Source organism: Lepisosteus oculatus, chromosome 21, assembly GCF_040954835.1.
Source record: "Lepisosteus oculatus isolate fLepOcu1 chromosome 21, fLepOcu1.hap2, whole genome shotgun sequence".
In the NCBI taxonomy this organism is placed as follows: domain Eukaryota; kingdom Metazoa; phylum Chordata; class Actinopteri; order Semionotiformes; family Lepisosteidae; genus Lepisosteus; species Lepisosteus oculatus.
Genome location: NC_090716.1, coordinates 7,321,843 through 7,337,670, shown reverse-complemented (window position 1 = coordinate 7,337,670; position 15,828 = coordinate 7,321,843). Strand labels below are relative to the sequence as shown.

The window sequence follows — 15,828 nt, the reverse complement described above, 5'->3', positions numbered from 1 at the left end:
TGTTTGGAAACATGTAACCAAAGCAAAAAGAATGGCTAATTCGTGCAGCTCATGTCACGCTCAGAATTTCCTTGTTTTTCACGTTGTACAAGCTGGAGAATGTATAGTTTGCAGTGATACGCGATATGCTGTTAAATGTTTCTCCGCAAGTAAGAGCCAACTGATTCCTTATTCTCCCATTACTGGAGGTACAGTATCTATGGTCCGTTCGCACGTAGGACCATATTATTATTATATGCAATGATAATACCATCCCGCTAACAGTGTGCAATACACAGGTTTTAAACCTAGAAGCAGTTGAAATACATGCTTTCTTTCAGAAATGAATCTGTACTGTAGTTGGATTGTTTTTTTTCCCCATACTGTACTTCACAAACATTTTCTCCATCCCCTGCTCGCACCGCGGTCCCAGGCTGCTCGTGCTCCTCCTTTCGGAACAAACGAGACTGGAGGAAAGCGAAAGCGGGTGGGCGGGAGTTTGTGCTCGACTCCGCCAATCAGGGCATTCCCCCGGTGGACAGTATCCAGGAAGTCCAAGTCTAAGGGAGGGGACGCTTCAGCGAGAAAGGAAGCGCTGCTGTGTTACTGAGAGAAACTATCCTGGAATCATGGATTGGGAGGAAGAAATGCCAGTAAGTTCACCTGTGGTGTCAATTTGTGAACGATCTCTGACCCAGATTAGTTTCATTTTACTTGACTGATTCCTCACGGCATACATAACTAGCCAGACGTTTTGCAAAATCAAAACGTCACTTAAAATATTTTAATTTCGCGTACTAAATCAGTAGTGGCCTGTGTTGTGCGCCTGGTAAAAAAAAAATGCCTCCCTAACGTTTTCGTGTTTACGCGTTTCAGAAATGTGTTTGACTGCGTTGTGATCCTTAACAGTAGCGAAGCACTGCCGGTTAATTCAATCTCGATATCTTCAGGCACTGGGGCGAAGGCAGTGCCACATGGGCGGTCTTGTCTGATTTCTAATCGGTTGACATTTCTGCATCACGTGGTACTGACCTCACGGTGCAACCAGGAAAACATCTTTTTGGGGAGTCGCAGATACGATCAAAATAAGTAATAATTTGTTGTTAAAATGAAATATCTTAGATTGGTATTCATATTAGACATTTAGTGGTGCTAAAGCAAAATGCATTAGGTTTGGTTCGTAGCTAATCTCATGCAATTCTGTTAATAACCAAGAATTTCATCATTATTAAGTACTTCTGCGGTTGGGATTAAATTCACGTTTTTTATGGATAAATATTTTTAGTTAAAACGATTATCCATACGCTGTAAGATAACAGAATTGCTAGGATTTACTAATGTAAGTATTTTTAGATGGTACATTTTACACACTCTAAACAGATATCTTTTTTTTAAAAAAGTTCTAAACATAAAAACTGATCCAAAAATGGTACCCACACTGAAAGTTTTGTTTCTTTTGTATTGCAGTGCCAGAGTCACGGCCACTTTGATCAGGCTCAAGGGCACAGCCATGGGCATGGACATGGGCACGGGCACAGTGGACACATGCATGGGTTCATGCCAGACTTTCATGGACAGTTTGGACACATGAGTGAAGCAACAATGGACCCAACACAGCAACCAAAAAGGCGTTCATTTATGGAGGACTCTAACAATTACGACATCGTTAAAGCAACACAGTAAGTGTCATTTTAAGTGTCGTTGATTAAAAGACACTTGACCTTTGTCACTTTTCCATTGCAGAAGTTGCACAGGAATTGCATCTGGTACACAAGCATATGTTTCCGTCTTGAGAGACGTTTAGCTTGATGCTGAATCTGTTCTCTGGTCCGTGGGCCTTGTTACCGAGCATGCAACACGCAACCAGGAAAATTAGCTAATTTAAATGTATTTGAATTTGAGAGAAGTACATTTTGACAGCTAATAAACTGTAAAAGTGTATGTACTGTAGCTTCTTAACAAGACGTTTCCCCCTTTGGAACCTCTCAGTTTGTTTAACAAATGTTAATGGAGAAAAATATTTCCTAGGTGTGGTTTAGAAACTTTGCTGTGTTCCCAGAGTCTGCAGTAATGTAATATTAAACAGCATTATCAAGGTCGCTTAGTCATGGAAGGGCTATATACTGTACCATATGTGTTAAAAGAGTTGCCTCTTAGGTAATCTGACAAGATGGCTTTTTTTCCTTGTGCAAAGAAGCCTACTACTAGTAGACCACATGGAAATATACTCTGCGTGTGTAATCAAGGCTCTGAGGTTCCTGAGGGCCATCTTTAAGGATTGGAACCTCTTGGAAAGTATAAACCTTTAGCAAACCAGACGGAAAGGTCCTTGCAGGTACTTGACATGTTAAAGGTTTTGTGATCCATTCGTTAAGTAAAAAATAATCCTCTAACCACCCTGGCTTTTTAAAAATGCTTCCCTGTTTGTCCTGTTGGGGAAGGTTCAACAACAGTTGTGTAGCTTTTGTGTGTGAGGCCTGTCAATCATAGACGTGCTTTGGGACTTATGTACGTAGATAGAGAGTTATCAGAGGTGATTGTGCACAGGATACTATTTGTTTCATTCTCTAAATTCTCTAGGAAGAGCATCTCTAAATCGGTGTCTGAACTTGAAGATGAAAAATGGTGGTGCTTCAAACACTGTGTTCCAGATTACAAGAGGCAGACCCTAGTGTTCTTATTGTCAACAGTAATCAATGAACATTTAAACGTGGCAGAGAATACCAATTGCATTTTTCCGAAGGCTAGTCAGTGTATATTTTTGATCAGGAAGTTGAAAGTGTTTGGGTTGAGTCAAAACATTATAGAGAGAGTTAATGGAATGTTAGTAGAAAACAGGGAAATTGGCCAGAACTGTTAATATTGCTAGTCAAAGAATTGTGAGTAGAATTTCAACCACAGACACAGATGAAAGAGCTGTATTATATTGCAGTTTAAAAGAAAGCTCAGCTTATTGTTGAAGACCCCTCTCACCCTCTCCATTTCCAACTTCTACCTTCAAGGAGGCGTTTTAGAATGCCTGTGGCCAAGAACAAATGTACAGGAAACATGAACTCTTTCATTCCCTGTGCAAACAGCATATTAAACACATCTAAGTGACCATTTCCTGTATGAAACTATCGGATCAATGTAAAGATAGTGTCATATGGGCAGAATGAGATGTCTGTATGTGTATATGTAATGTTGCCTGGCTAGGACTGTTGTTTGTTTTTAGATGTATTTATTTTGTGTTATTTGTTTTTTAGGGTGATGCCAAAGACAAACCTTCATCATTTTGGATGCATAATACAGTTATATAAAGAGCTTAAATAATATCACTAGGCAACTGGGATTAGAACAGGTTACAAATAAGAGGAGGTCATTTAGCTCACATGCTTGTGAATAATAAACCTGAGGATCCCATCCAGCTGTTTCTTGAAAGATCCTTGTTTAACAGTTTGAGAGTTATAGCTTTGTAGCTTGTTCACGATGACATGTATACACATTTCTTTGGGATCTTTAGACTTTGGCTGTGTGAACCAATGTTTTTTATTCTTCTCAAAGGTACGGTGTAATTGAAAGGTGTAAAGAGCTCATAGAGGCAGGCTATGATGTGCGGCAACCTGACAAAGAGAACGTCTCTCTGCTTCACTGGGCAGCCATCAACAACCGAACCGAGCTGGTCAAGTAAGGCCTGTTTTCAAAGCAAAATGTATCATGCAGTCAATGGTCATTTTATTAATTGTGCATTGTGATATATATATATATGTAGGGAGTATATAAAATAAACGTTTTAGATTGTGTGTAAATTGTGTTTTCCTGTTGTTTCATGAACTACCTGTTGCATTCAAACAATCATCTGTTGTTGATTATGCTTGGGTTTCCAGTTGTCACGTTAATCAGTTGTTCTGCTAAAAAACAGCTGTTGACAAGGCCTGTTAATCTTAATTACTCCACCGTGCTGGGGGGATTTTAGTGTTGGCACAGCTGAGACAAAACAAAGCAGAATGTCAAGAAAAAGGATTGAAATAAAAATCTATATATTAGGGAGTTTAGATGTACATGCTCTACTATAGTGCATTTTTGGGATACATATGTAAATTTTATGGGAAGAACTAATGACACCTTGTGTACAAAAGTATTACTTATTTTTTATAGTTTTAAGATTTATGGATGAATATTATTTGTCAAACTGTACACATTTTTTTAGCATTCTTTCCACAATTAAAGGGACACTATTTTTCTGGTTAATCAATTCAGAATACAGAGTGCCTTTGATTACCACTAGAGCTGTTTGTGAAGTCCGAGGCATGTTAAATATTTCTGCCACTTGCAGATCAGAACTTCAAATATGATGCTTTAATTTTTAGAGTTTGGTTTTGTATCGTCTTGCCTTTGTTTTGTCAAAGGTACTACATTTCCAAAGGTGCAATCATTGATCAGCTAGGAGGGGATCTGAACTCAACGCCTCTCCACTGGGCTATAAGGTATAATTGTTATATCTCATTTTTGGTTATAAATGTATAAATGCTAAGTTTGTACCTGAGTACAATGAAATGCCTACTGGCTTGTTTCCTTGCACAGCAAACGACATCACAAATTGTTAGAGCAAAGAACATAAAACAATAGCCAGTGTGCCAATAACAAAGGGGAAAGTAGCAGTGTAAAATACAATTAGCAGCAGCATAAGGAATGTGAATACATTTTGATAGCATTGAATGTGATACCATTACAGTGCTGAAGACTCGTACTTAGGAACAGAGTGTCTGTTTTAATGATTTGCAGAATAGTGAATTTTGTATTGACAGTTCTTCATAGTAAGTCATAGTAAGTCAGATTAACCTTGTGTTTATAAGAAAAACAATATAAAGTAAGTACTCCCATACAGAATAATTGAACTGTGTACAGGAGTAGTTAAGACTAAATTAATCTTGTGTTCAGTGACTTTTGTCTTTGCATAGGAGTGTACAATCATCCACTTGATCAAAAGTGTCTGTTTCCTCCATAGGCAGGGCCACCTGCCCATGGTAGTTCTGCTCCTGCGATATGGAGCTGACCCTGCACTTGTGGATGGAGAAGGCTTCAGCAGTGTGCATCTGGCTGTGCTCTTTCAACACATGCCCATTATTGCCTACCTGTTTGCAAAGGGACAGGTAGGTCTTTCACATAGAGAACAGTGGCAGACACCTCAGGCACTGATAAGCAGATTACATAAGGCATGGGAAGGGCTTTTCAAATGACACAAAGCCTTACTGGAGAACGCCCTAATCTGTGGTTTTAACTCCTATAGTCATACAGTGTTCTCCCCAGTTCAGGGATCTTTTAGAAATCATTAAACAGTATTAAAGTATTGGTATTATTTAATGGTCTATATTTTAAGAAGACAGTTTTATATAAAAAACAAATTTAAAGGACCTGTTAATTTGAATGAATTGAAACTAAATCAAATAGACTGTTACTCTTTGTAGAAATCCTTGCGTATGGAAAGGTAATATAAATCATAAATAAGATAACTCTGTTGTGATGTTAAGCTATTCAATTTAAAAGGAGAATTGATGCATTACAGTTCTAACATGCCTGCACCTATGAGTTCTATTTTTTTAATTACAGGATGTTGATTTGCCAGATTTAAATGGACAAACCCCATTAATGCTGGCGGCCCAGAAAATAATTGGGTAAGTACTGCATTACTAAAAGTGTAACTAGTCAGCTTTTCTTTAACCCTATTATTATTGTTGTTGTTGTTGTTATTAAGTGAATTCAGTGTTGAAATGTGAGAATTTCATAAGACTGCATCTTAACTCTTTAACCACTGTCACCAGACAAATGTGATCAGATAGAAATCTTGTGGGAGTCACATTTACGTATGATTTTAAGGGCATTTGCATATAAAGATTCTTAACCTTGCAAAAGAAAATGACACCAGTAATATATTGGACGTAACACATCTTTCACACCCTTTGTAAAGCTTGCCCTCTGCATTTGTAGTCCAGAGCCAACCCGTTTTCTTCTGAAGTTCAATGCTTCGGTCAACGCTGTGGACAGGCTGTACAGAAACACCCCTCTGCACTGCGCTGTGCTGGCAGGCAATGTGGACGCAGCTCATATACTGCTGGAGGCTGGGGCCAGCGTGGACATTCAGAATGCTAAGGTGAGAAAAGTTTCTGAGGACGAATGGAATGAATGAGAAATAAGAAACCAACAGCAATGAGAGGCCAGGGTGATAAGTACTTTATTGTTTAGTATTAATATGTATCAGTACAGTCAGTGTCGTATTGTTTTCTCGGTTCTCCCTATAAGGGCCCAGTGGCATTTATCAATGCAAAGAGACTGCTTAAATACAGTATAGCACCATCTGAGCCCGAGGAAGAATGTGACCTTCTGATGAATGTCTTCTTTGGAGAATATTCATTCATTTAGAATACGAATGCCTCATTCTAAAGAACCAAGACCTTTAAAACATTGTACTGTACCTTGCACAAAGATCATTCCTGGGAATCACAAGCTTTTGTTTTTACTGTCATGAATACTGTATATATTCTGCTCCAGATGCTTGCAGTATGTTAACACTGTGTGTAGCAATGATGGCTTCAAGAAAGGCTTGGTTTTCTCTCCTTGTGTGTCTGTATTTTAGGGAGAGACTCCTATTGATCTTGCTCATCAAGTCCACAGTCCCCTGCTGATTCACATGCTGACCCAAGTAAAGTATGAAAGGAGTAAATCTAACTCGCTCTGTTTCCGCTTCTTGCAGACATACAAGGTAGGTGCTTTGTGTTCTGTATGTTTTTGTAAACATTCTTTATGTAAATTCTAAAAAAATGAAACCTGACTTAAAGTATTATGGCAGTATAACTGCACACATTTAAAAACATCCTTCCAGCCATTTGAGTCTTCTGCACCTTAATAAACTGCACCATAAAATATTTTAGACCTTGAGAAAACTGTTTTACTGTCATATGTGGCTGATAACTGAGGAACTGGTTATTTATTTTTCACATGTATTTACTAGTGTAGTTATTTACATACTTACTAGTGTGCTGCAGTCCAGGGAATATACTTGCAGCCTTTTTATACTTTGTTTAAAATCATACATGAGCTCTAGGTCAGGGTTAATGTGAGGCTTGAAAAGAATGAAGAATTCAGCATTTATGTTTCTCATTACTTAACGGTAATCAATACGCCTCTCAAGGTTTCTTCCTTTAGGTCCAGAATGCACAAGTAATAGCTTGGAATGAATTAACAATAATGAATATGCTTCCTCCTGCTAGTTTGAAATTTATAAGAGTGTGAGAATCATTTTTGATAATTATAAACATAATTGTATGACAAAAGTCTATCATTCAAAGTGTTACTCAAATTTAACCTCTTTTCTGAGAGTATTTGTTTTTCTTTTTGTATTGGTACAATGATCAAATTCTGCAGAAGAAGACTTATGTTTAATTTGTCTTTTTGTCTTTTTGTCTTTTTGTTATTGTTGAATCCAAAAAGGCTTCCTGGCACTAGTGATATTGGCAAGGCAATACATACTCTATATAATTTTAGTATAAAGGGAAGATCAGGCTAGAACCGGGTGATTTATTCTGTTTTCTGCCTCAGACATTGGCTTATCAAGATGCTGTAACAAATATCTGAAAGGTAATTATTACAGAGCCAAAAATAGTCTTTGAAATGGGTTGTACTGTATTCATAATTTTAATAAAGCATGAACTACACTTCAGAGTTGGTCACACATATACAGTATATATGGATTTAGGATTTACTTTTAAATCATGTAGTTTAATTCTGTTGTTGTTCCTTTTTAAACTGGAACATGTCACACTTTTTTGGGAAAAGCAACTGATGTAGTTTTTATTTTTCCTCCTTTCAGTTCCATGTGATGTTGCTGTTATGCACACTTGTGCTGTGGGCTCTGGGAGCCATTGCAGACATGCAGACAGAGTCTTGGCTTCTTAAAGGAATCCTTTTCGCCTGCCTGTGTGCCGTCATCAATCTGACTGCACGGTGAGCAGACATCTGCTTTTAAGTCGCACAGTATGTTCAGCATCTGGTGCTCAGAATTACTAATGCAGAGGTAAGGTTGCTAGGCTGTGCTCTTCCTGTGAGTGGCTTGATGAAGTACAGCCTACTCAGGTTTGAGGTGTAGCTGGAGACAGGCTTTGCAGGGTGTAAGTAGGGTACTTTTGGAATTATTGTGTACTTTTTCAGTATTTGGAAATAATATATGTGTGTGCTGTATGTATGTGAAATAGGTGTGTGCTAGAGGTATTTGTGGCTCAGTTGGGTGAAGCAACGGATGCAGCAGGGTTGTAGCTGGTAGTCATGGTTGCAGTGCAGTTTCTAAGGAGCTCCCACAAGGTGGGAGTATTATGCCGAATTCTGAGACTAAATCTGTGACTGTATTTGCCTTGAATCAAGATTTTTCCGGGCAAAGATTTGTAGCCAACTTCTGCTTGAGAATTTGCAGCCCCAGACTGAATACAAATAGCCTCTGCGTTCAGGACCCCAGTCTGATGATTGTTTCCAGCCTTGGCTGATCACAGTTTCTTCTGTTTTGTCTTCAGGAAATTAATTGTCAGCCCTACTGTTTTTAGTTGCAGGGAAGGAAAATTATTTCACTTGACTGGGCCGCAGAAACCTCTAGTGATTTGTGTGGTAAGACCAGGTAATGGCTTAATGAGAGCTGAGGAGGACCCCAGCTACAGCACAAGTATACTCGAATTGAACACTGGGCACTCCGAAGTAACTGCTCGCTCACTCTGCTTGGTTGCAGGCCATTCCTGGGCCAGGAAAGCCAGGGCAAGATGGCTGTGGCCATCCTCTTGGCCTCGTTCTTCTGGATGGCTGTCACCTGGTACATGTGGTTTCTGCCCGATATCCTTGCAAGCGTTTTCTCACTCAAGAAACCAGTGGAAGCTGCCTTTACAATAGTGTGACCTTCTATTGCCAATCATGAAAATATTAAATCCATAGATTTATTTTCAGCAGATATTCCTTGCTTTGCTATCCGCTGAGTACAGTTTCTGCTTACAAAATACCACATTGTCTACTATTGTGAATTTGTTTTTGGTTGCGTGGGTGTTGTTACTGAAAAACAAATCAGTGCCTGCCCTGTTCATTTTCATATTAATCCACAGTGTCATTAGGTACCAATGTTTGCTTTTGACTGGCTCACTCCCTTTCCTAACACAGCAGTTCAAATGGATGATTTGAAAAGTTGAGTTTCTTCTTATTTTAATGACATCGAATGTAGTATTCAGCTCTGTCTTTTTATAATCCCCAATCATTTTATAAACCACTGTATTGATAAAGCAAGCTGTGTGTAAAGGTACAAGATTTGTTCCACGTTAAGTTTGAATTTAGCCTCCTCTCTGCTATATAAGACTGAATAATTGAAATCTGATATTTTTAATGAAAGAAAAAAAGGTGATGCATTATTTAACCATATAATTTAGTGGCTTAAAATTAATTTCACCCAGGGAAACTCATTACCATATATTGTCCACAGCAGGGTCCTTGGATAACAATATTCAGCTGGTCTTTCTGCTTTCTGGCTCTCGGCATTTTGATTTGTAAGAAAATGATGGAAACTTTTTTTTGTTTTTATTACTATGGAAATGGCTCTCGCTCTGTAGTGGAGCATCACTCATGCATGAATTGTTTTTTTTTTTTATCTGGGCAAATTAATTTTCCAAACTGGAACAGGGTGCAGATAAAGAGATATGAAAGCTTCTTTTTAATTAACTTCCTTGGTAAATTAATCCCTTTACAGTACATAATTAAAGATGGCTAAGGCTGGGTGATATGCTGTCAATGTAAATGTCAAAAGCTGCGGTTTCGTGCTGATGTGACATTTATTTATTGAGGCATAGAAGTATTATTTTCCCGGTGATGATAGTGGCATGGCTAGGTAAACTTTCAAGGAGCAATCTGACTAGGCTTAACGATGTGGAATTTAAAATGTTTTATGAAATAGCATAATGACATACAGTACATTAAAATTCATGATTAATCTAAATTCAATAATGTATGATTATTGTGAATTATACATTTTCATAAACAGGTTTTCTTTAAAAAATGTGGCTATACTGTTTTGTGATATGGACATTTTATGATGGAGACGTGCAGTAGCAGCTAATATATATGCAATAGCTTCACTACATGGATGACAAATGCACAAGATTCTTTAAGCAAGCAGTTCCATCACTGAAAATGGATAATGGTGGCACTGAACACTATATTTACAGCTATTTGTATTTAATTTCCTTAATGCAAAACCTCACATCTGTCAGAGGCAATTTTCCAGCTTCCTTTTACTGTCTGCATTACTGGTCTTTTCTACTACTACATCAGAAGCTGGAAGACAGATCCAGGATTTATAAAGGTTACAGAAGAGGACAAGAAAAAGGTACCATATGTCCTTTTTTTTGCAACAACGAAGGCAGGTGCCATGTTTACTGTAAATGTTAATTTTGTTTTCAGCTCAGATTGGTATTTTTTTGTTTGTTTTCAAATATACCATAGTTTTTTTTAAGTAAAAAATGTTGCTGCTATGTGAAGCAGAATTTCTTCTGTGTGTGAATAAAACCAATAGAAGAATAGAGAACCATGCATATGAACTTAGAAACTGGCAATCTGCAATAAAAGTAGAATTTTATGGGAAATATAGTGAGATATATGAAATTCTAATGCCGAATGAAGAAAAAAAAAGAGTTCTGTTGTCTTTTCTTTAGAATGTTGTATTGCTGGCAGAAGCAGGCTGTCTGGACGTGCGGATCTTTTGCACCTCCTGTCTTGTAAGTGAAATTTAAGATCTCACTCCCACCACCCCCCCTCACTTGGAACAAACTCCATTGTTCTCTGGTTTGAGAATGAGGAGGGTAACTTCAGGTTTAAAGAAGTGGTGTGTCTTACTGTGGAAAATGCAAGTTTATAAAACAACTGAAGCTTTGCTAAAAAGGGAAAAAAAGTATCCTTTCCAATCCTTGGATCAGTTATCTCCAATCAGATGGGCTAGAAGTTCCTCTTGAGCTCTTCTTGTTTGTCTTATGTTTTTTTGTAATGTTTTATGAGAGCAAGGCCTATTGGTCTCTCTCCACCTGTCCCATTTTTGGTGTGTTCCCCAGTCTGAGCAGTAGTCAGACACCGTGCCTTTTGCACTTGCTGTTTGATTAGGTATTTTATGCAGTTCCTTCTCCTTAATAATGCTTACACTCAGAGGGCCTCCTGGATAATTTCAAGTATTGCCACCTTCACTGCCATTATGTCCTATCAGATACTCTCTTTTCATTTTTCTCTTCCCACACTTGTAATTGCTGTGCGTTTACTGTTCCTAAAGGATTAAGCAAACAACAGAAGCAACTGTTCAGTGTGAAATTTTGAAAAGCTTCCTGGTTTGTTTTTCATGTGCAGATGAGAAAACCGTTGCGTTCAGTACATTGTTTTTTGTGTGACTCCTGTGTAGCAAGACAAGACCATCACTCCATATGGATTAACGGCTGCATAGGTAGGTCACTTTGCTAGGTTTGCATCTTATTTAAGATCTATTTTCTATTTTTCTATTATTTAAGATCTGATTGGGAAATGTAATTTTTCATAGCTAATATATTGCGTGCTATAAAAGTAACATTAACTTTCTGGCATTTATTTGCATCAGTTTCTTAAAATTAATCTTGATGCAGAAAAGTAGTTATCAGGAAAAAATTGAAAGCTTGCATAAATGTTTTAAACATATTTTGTAATAGTCTGAGACTGGGGCTCCTTTTTGAAACCATTCGGAAAAAAAATATTTTAAGACCAAGATTTACAGAGATAAATATATCCCACTACTTGCTTATTTATTCTGTGAAAGTACTGCACTCATTCCCTTAAAACACCAAACCAACATTTTTGGACTAGGAAACAATAGCTAATTCAGTCTATTTTATTACAGACTAATTTGAAAAGATCAAATAAGTGAAATAACATTATGTATATTTTTGTCTTGGCAGGTGCTAGAAATCATCGATATTTTGTGATGTTTGTATTTTTTCTGACCGTAGTTGGGACATGGATGTTTTATGGCACGCTTGTTTGTAAGTAGTCTGGTTTGTATTCGGAGAGATCTAATAACAGTCCTTCTAATAAAGCTTAGCTGTAGTATCACTTTCAGGCAAACATGGTGCTAAACTAAATGCTACATGCACTGTGATACAGCTAAGAGCTTTTATACCTCCTCTGTTCGGATTATTTTTCATATTTGTTCTAGATGGAAGAAATTGCTTTTATAATAATACCTTACTTTATGTAGTACCTAAATACAGTACATACAGATATATACAGTATATAGATCACTGTATCTCTTTTCATTATAAAAGATATCCCCCTGAAATTATGTAATACTTTGTATAAGTAACTTGTAATTGCAAAGCTTTTATGTTTTAAAGATAACTTTCCCCAGCACTGACTATTGGTTACATTATACTGTAGATATTCAAACAAAACATAGTCAACCATCTTGGAAAAGATGGTCGATGCAAAAATATTGATAATCATGATAATCTGCTGCATTGCATTGCTACCTTATTGATGCTGTTCTAATTTCATGCCTTAACTATTAGATCCTGTGTCGAAAGTATATGGCGTGTTGAGTTATAATATGAATACAGTAGACACAGAAATCACTGAGAACTGTGATGTAGAAGTGGGAGTATAAAAATGGTTATCTGATGTATTACAGATTGGTCTTCTCATTGCAAAACCAGCTATCAGGTCCATGGTTTGTGGGGAGTTTTGACCCAGGTGGCTGGCTGCTCTCCATGGGTGCTATACATTTTTTTGATAGCTTTCTTCCATACTGCATGGTCATCCCTTCTGCTGTTGACACAGCTCTATCAAGTGAGTACCACAAGCAGTGTTAGATTGCTTTCGATTAAATTACTGTTGTGGTGCTTTGATATGAACAAACATGTGCTATCCTATAGATCGCCTTCTTTGGATTGACTTCAGCAGAGAGGATGAATCTTTTGAGTCGGAAGCAGAAAGCCAAGCAGTCTTTTTCACTGAGACAAAACCCATACAAGTGAGAATGTTTATTTATATTTTTATTGCCAGAAGCAACCCCAGTAGATGACTACTTAATTAGTATTCATCATTACTATAACACAAAGACAAATGCCTCCTTATCTGCTGTAACTTTCTTATAATTTACTGTAAGTAGACTTCCCATTTTTGTATACTACATAATGTATATATTTAAATGTTAACTACTGTATAGTACATCTTGCTATGACTAAGCTTAATACAACAGTAAAGTACTGAGACGTCTGCAAATTACATATATTTAGAAAATGTAAGGCAGTGATAATCATCTTTCTCTTGTACTACTTAGTACAATGAGTCAATCATCTACCTGTTGTACTACTGTACAAAGTGTATAAAAAGAACAGAAATGTTTTTCCTGATTTGAGGCATGGTAGTTTGGGAATTTTAATTACAGAAGTAAATAGCTACATAATGCAAAATTAGACCTTGTGGTTATAACCTTAACCTCCTGGGTCAGGCATAGAATGTTGTTAGCAGATGTTGAGCCTTAAAAGGCAGGTGTTTTTGTTGAAAAGGATCAGGTCTTCCTGTATCTGCTGTGATGTCAGTGGATGTGACCCAAGGAAAACCATGTGGTTCAGGGGGAAAGTAAAAACTGTCCCACATCCTAATATGTCTGTGACAGATGCATCACGGCTCCAGTTTAACTTTTCTCCTTTTCGTCTCTTTTCTCCTCTTCAGTCAAGGGTGTGTGAAGAACATGGTGAACTTCTTCCAGCTGAAGTGCTGTGGCCTGTTCAAGCCCACTGTGGTAGACTGGACTCAGGAGTACTCCACTGGTTTGGAGCACCCAGTCGCTGGTCCATTTCACACAGTGTGAAACAGCGACGTCTTATCCTCAGAGAGTGAAAGTAGTTAATATGTGGATTCTCGTGCAAAGCCACAACATTTTTATTGTGCGACTGAAGGAGGGATTCACAACCACTGGTTTTGTAGGTTTCTGCAGAGCATCAACAGACTTAACCTTAAAGCAACCAATTTAACATTTTGCCCAGATGTAAAGATATTTGTCTATTAGTCAGTGACCTGTAGGATTACAGTGTGGACCACAGTAGGGAATGTAAGTGTGAATGACAGATGAGAGATGTTGTTTTTCAGGGATTGTTACATAAAATGTGGCCTTATGCTGAATATTCTGAAAAATAACTGCTAAACACCATTTTATGTACTGTGACTGTGTCACATATTGAAAGCCCGTTAGAAAAATCTGTGAAGTTCCCTTTGTAACGTTTGACAGAAGTTTGAAGACCAGGAATCATTTTTATACAAAGATCTGTATCGATCAGGCAATGTATACACATTTTATAGATCGTCATAGAGAGTAACTTGCATGTAATTTGAATATTTTTAAATTAAATGGTTTTGTTATTTGTATGCTAAAGAAAACACTTTTATATCATATATAAGACTATTGCATTGTTAATAAATTAAGTTTTTTGCAGTTAAGAAACAAATTTGTTTTTGTGAAGAATCTTTTTATTATTTCGGGGGCTTCTATCAGATTTCTATAATTGTATGTGTTTAAAACTTTTTTCATTCCTCAATAATATTTTTCATTTAGGTTTGTATTGAGCTCTTACATGGTATTAGTTTTAATCCAATCGGGAAAAAAAATAACTATGTCTTGGGTGCACTTGTTTCATGCCTTAAATAGTATACTGTGAAATGTCAATTTTGTAAATGCAATAGTATCTGCAAGATGAACTCCTATTTTGAAACCTACTCTTTTAGTTACAAAAATTTTGAAATATTAAAACATTTCATGGATTATACATCACATTTTTCAAGTTTTGTTTTTCTATATCCTGGTGAGTGCGGAATGGTAAAACATTGGTTAACATTGCTGCCTCTTAGCGCTGGGGTCCTGGGTTCAATTCGGGACCTGAGGTGGTCTTGGTGGAGTTTGCATGTCCTCCCTGTGGATTGTGGATTTCCTCCAGGTGCTCTGGTCTCCTCCCACAGTCCAGAAACATACTGATAGGTGAATTGGCTTCTGGGAAAACTGGCCCTGGTGTGAGTGTGCGCATGTCTGTGTTTGTGCCCTGTGATGGACTGGCATCCCGTCCAAGGTTTATTCAGACGTGGGCTTCCCCGTGACCCTGAATTGGAAGAAAATGAATGGATGGATAACCTAGTGGAAGAATTAGAAGGTGACAAATCATTAACTGCATTGCAATAAAGAAATGGACCTTGATTGCAGTCTTGTTGGAACATTCAGGAAAGGGAGGGATAAAGTTCCTACTAGGATCAAATGGGATGTGCTCATCAATAAAGGCAACAGAGAAGCCAGTACAGGTAAACCACAGGCTTTATCTCTGAACCCTACAGTGATTTAGTGTGTAGAATGGAGAGAAAATAACTATTAACTTCAGTATTAATCCTGCATGCATAATAAAAATGGAGGAGACCATGTGGTCCATTTAGCTCATTTTGTTGCTAGTAGTTCATACAGTAAGTGATCTGAAGATTTCTCTCAGCTGCTTCTTGAAGGAAGCCAGGGTATCCACTTTGACACCATCATTTGGTGGTGTTCTACAGATGCCCACAACCCTTTGTGTAAAAGTGTGCTTCCTTTTTTCCTGGTTTTAAATGCATTTCCCCAGTTTCTACTTGAGTTTATATTGATAAAGTATATTGTCTGTATACATTACTGCTGTTACGCAGTTAAATTAATAACCCCATCCTTCGTAAATCCATGTTAACTATCCTCTATCAATGCAGGTGATCCTCGAGGTTTAACTATCATCTCCATAAAGTTAAATGTAATGGAAATCTAGTTTTTAGTAATTT

General features: G+C 37.5%; 1 protein-coding gene across 1 annotated transcript; it reads left to right on the top strand.

Annotated features, from left to right (window-relative positions):
* Positions 1 to 522: 522 nt before the first annotated feature.
* Positions 523 to 14,810, top strand: zdhhc13 (zinc finger DHHC-type palmitoyltransferase 13). Its single transcript, XM_069181468.1, has 17 exons — positions 523 to 632; positions 1,447 to 1,658; positions 3,523 to 3,645; positions 4,368 to 4,445; positions 4,967 to 5,111; positions 5,569 to 5,633; positions 5,947 to 6,109; positions 6,593 to 6,718; positions 7,826 to 7,959; positions 8,729 to 8,831; positions 10,241 to 10,363; positions 10,689 to 10,751; positions 11,368 to 11,461; positions 11,946 to 12,029; positions 12,674 to 12,831; positions 12,918 to 13,015; positions 13,720 to 14,810. The coding sequence occupies exons 1-17, from the start codon at positions 609 to 611 to the stop codon at positions 13,856 to 13,858; spliced, it is 1,932 nt and encodes a 643-aa protein (XP_069037569.1). The 5' UTR covers positions 523 to 608; the 3' UTR covers positions 13,859 to 14,810.
* Positions 14,811 to 15,828: the final 1,018 nt, after the last annotated feature.

Excerpts from the sequence above, each read along its gene's own strand:
- zdhhc13 (XM_069181468.1), top strand. The coding sequence starts at position 609 with ATGGATTGGGAGGAAGAAATGCCA. Across the intron at positions 3,646-4,367 it reads AACCGAACCGAGCTGGTCAA|GTACTACATTTCCAAAGGTG; the intron begins GTAAGGCCTGTT and ends GTTTTGTCAAAG. Across the intron at positions 6,719-7,825 it reads GCTTCTTGCAGACATACAAG|TTCCATGTGATGTTGCTGTT; the intron begins GTAGGTGCTTTG and ends TCCTCCTTTCAG.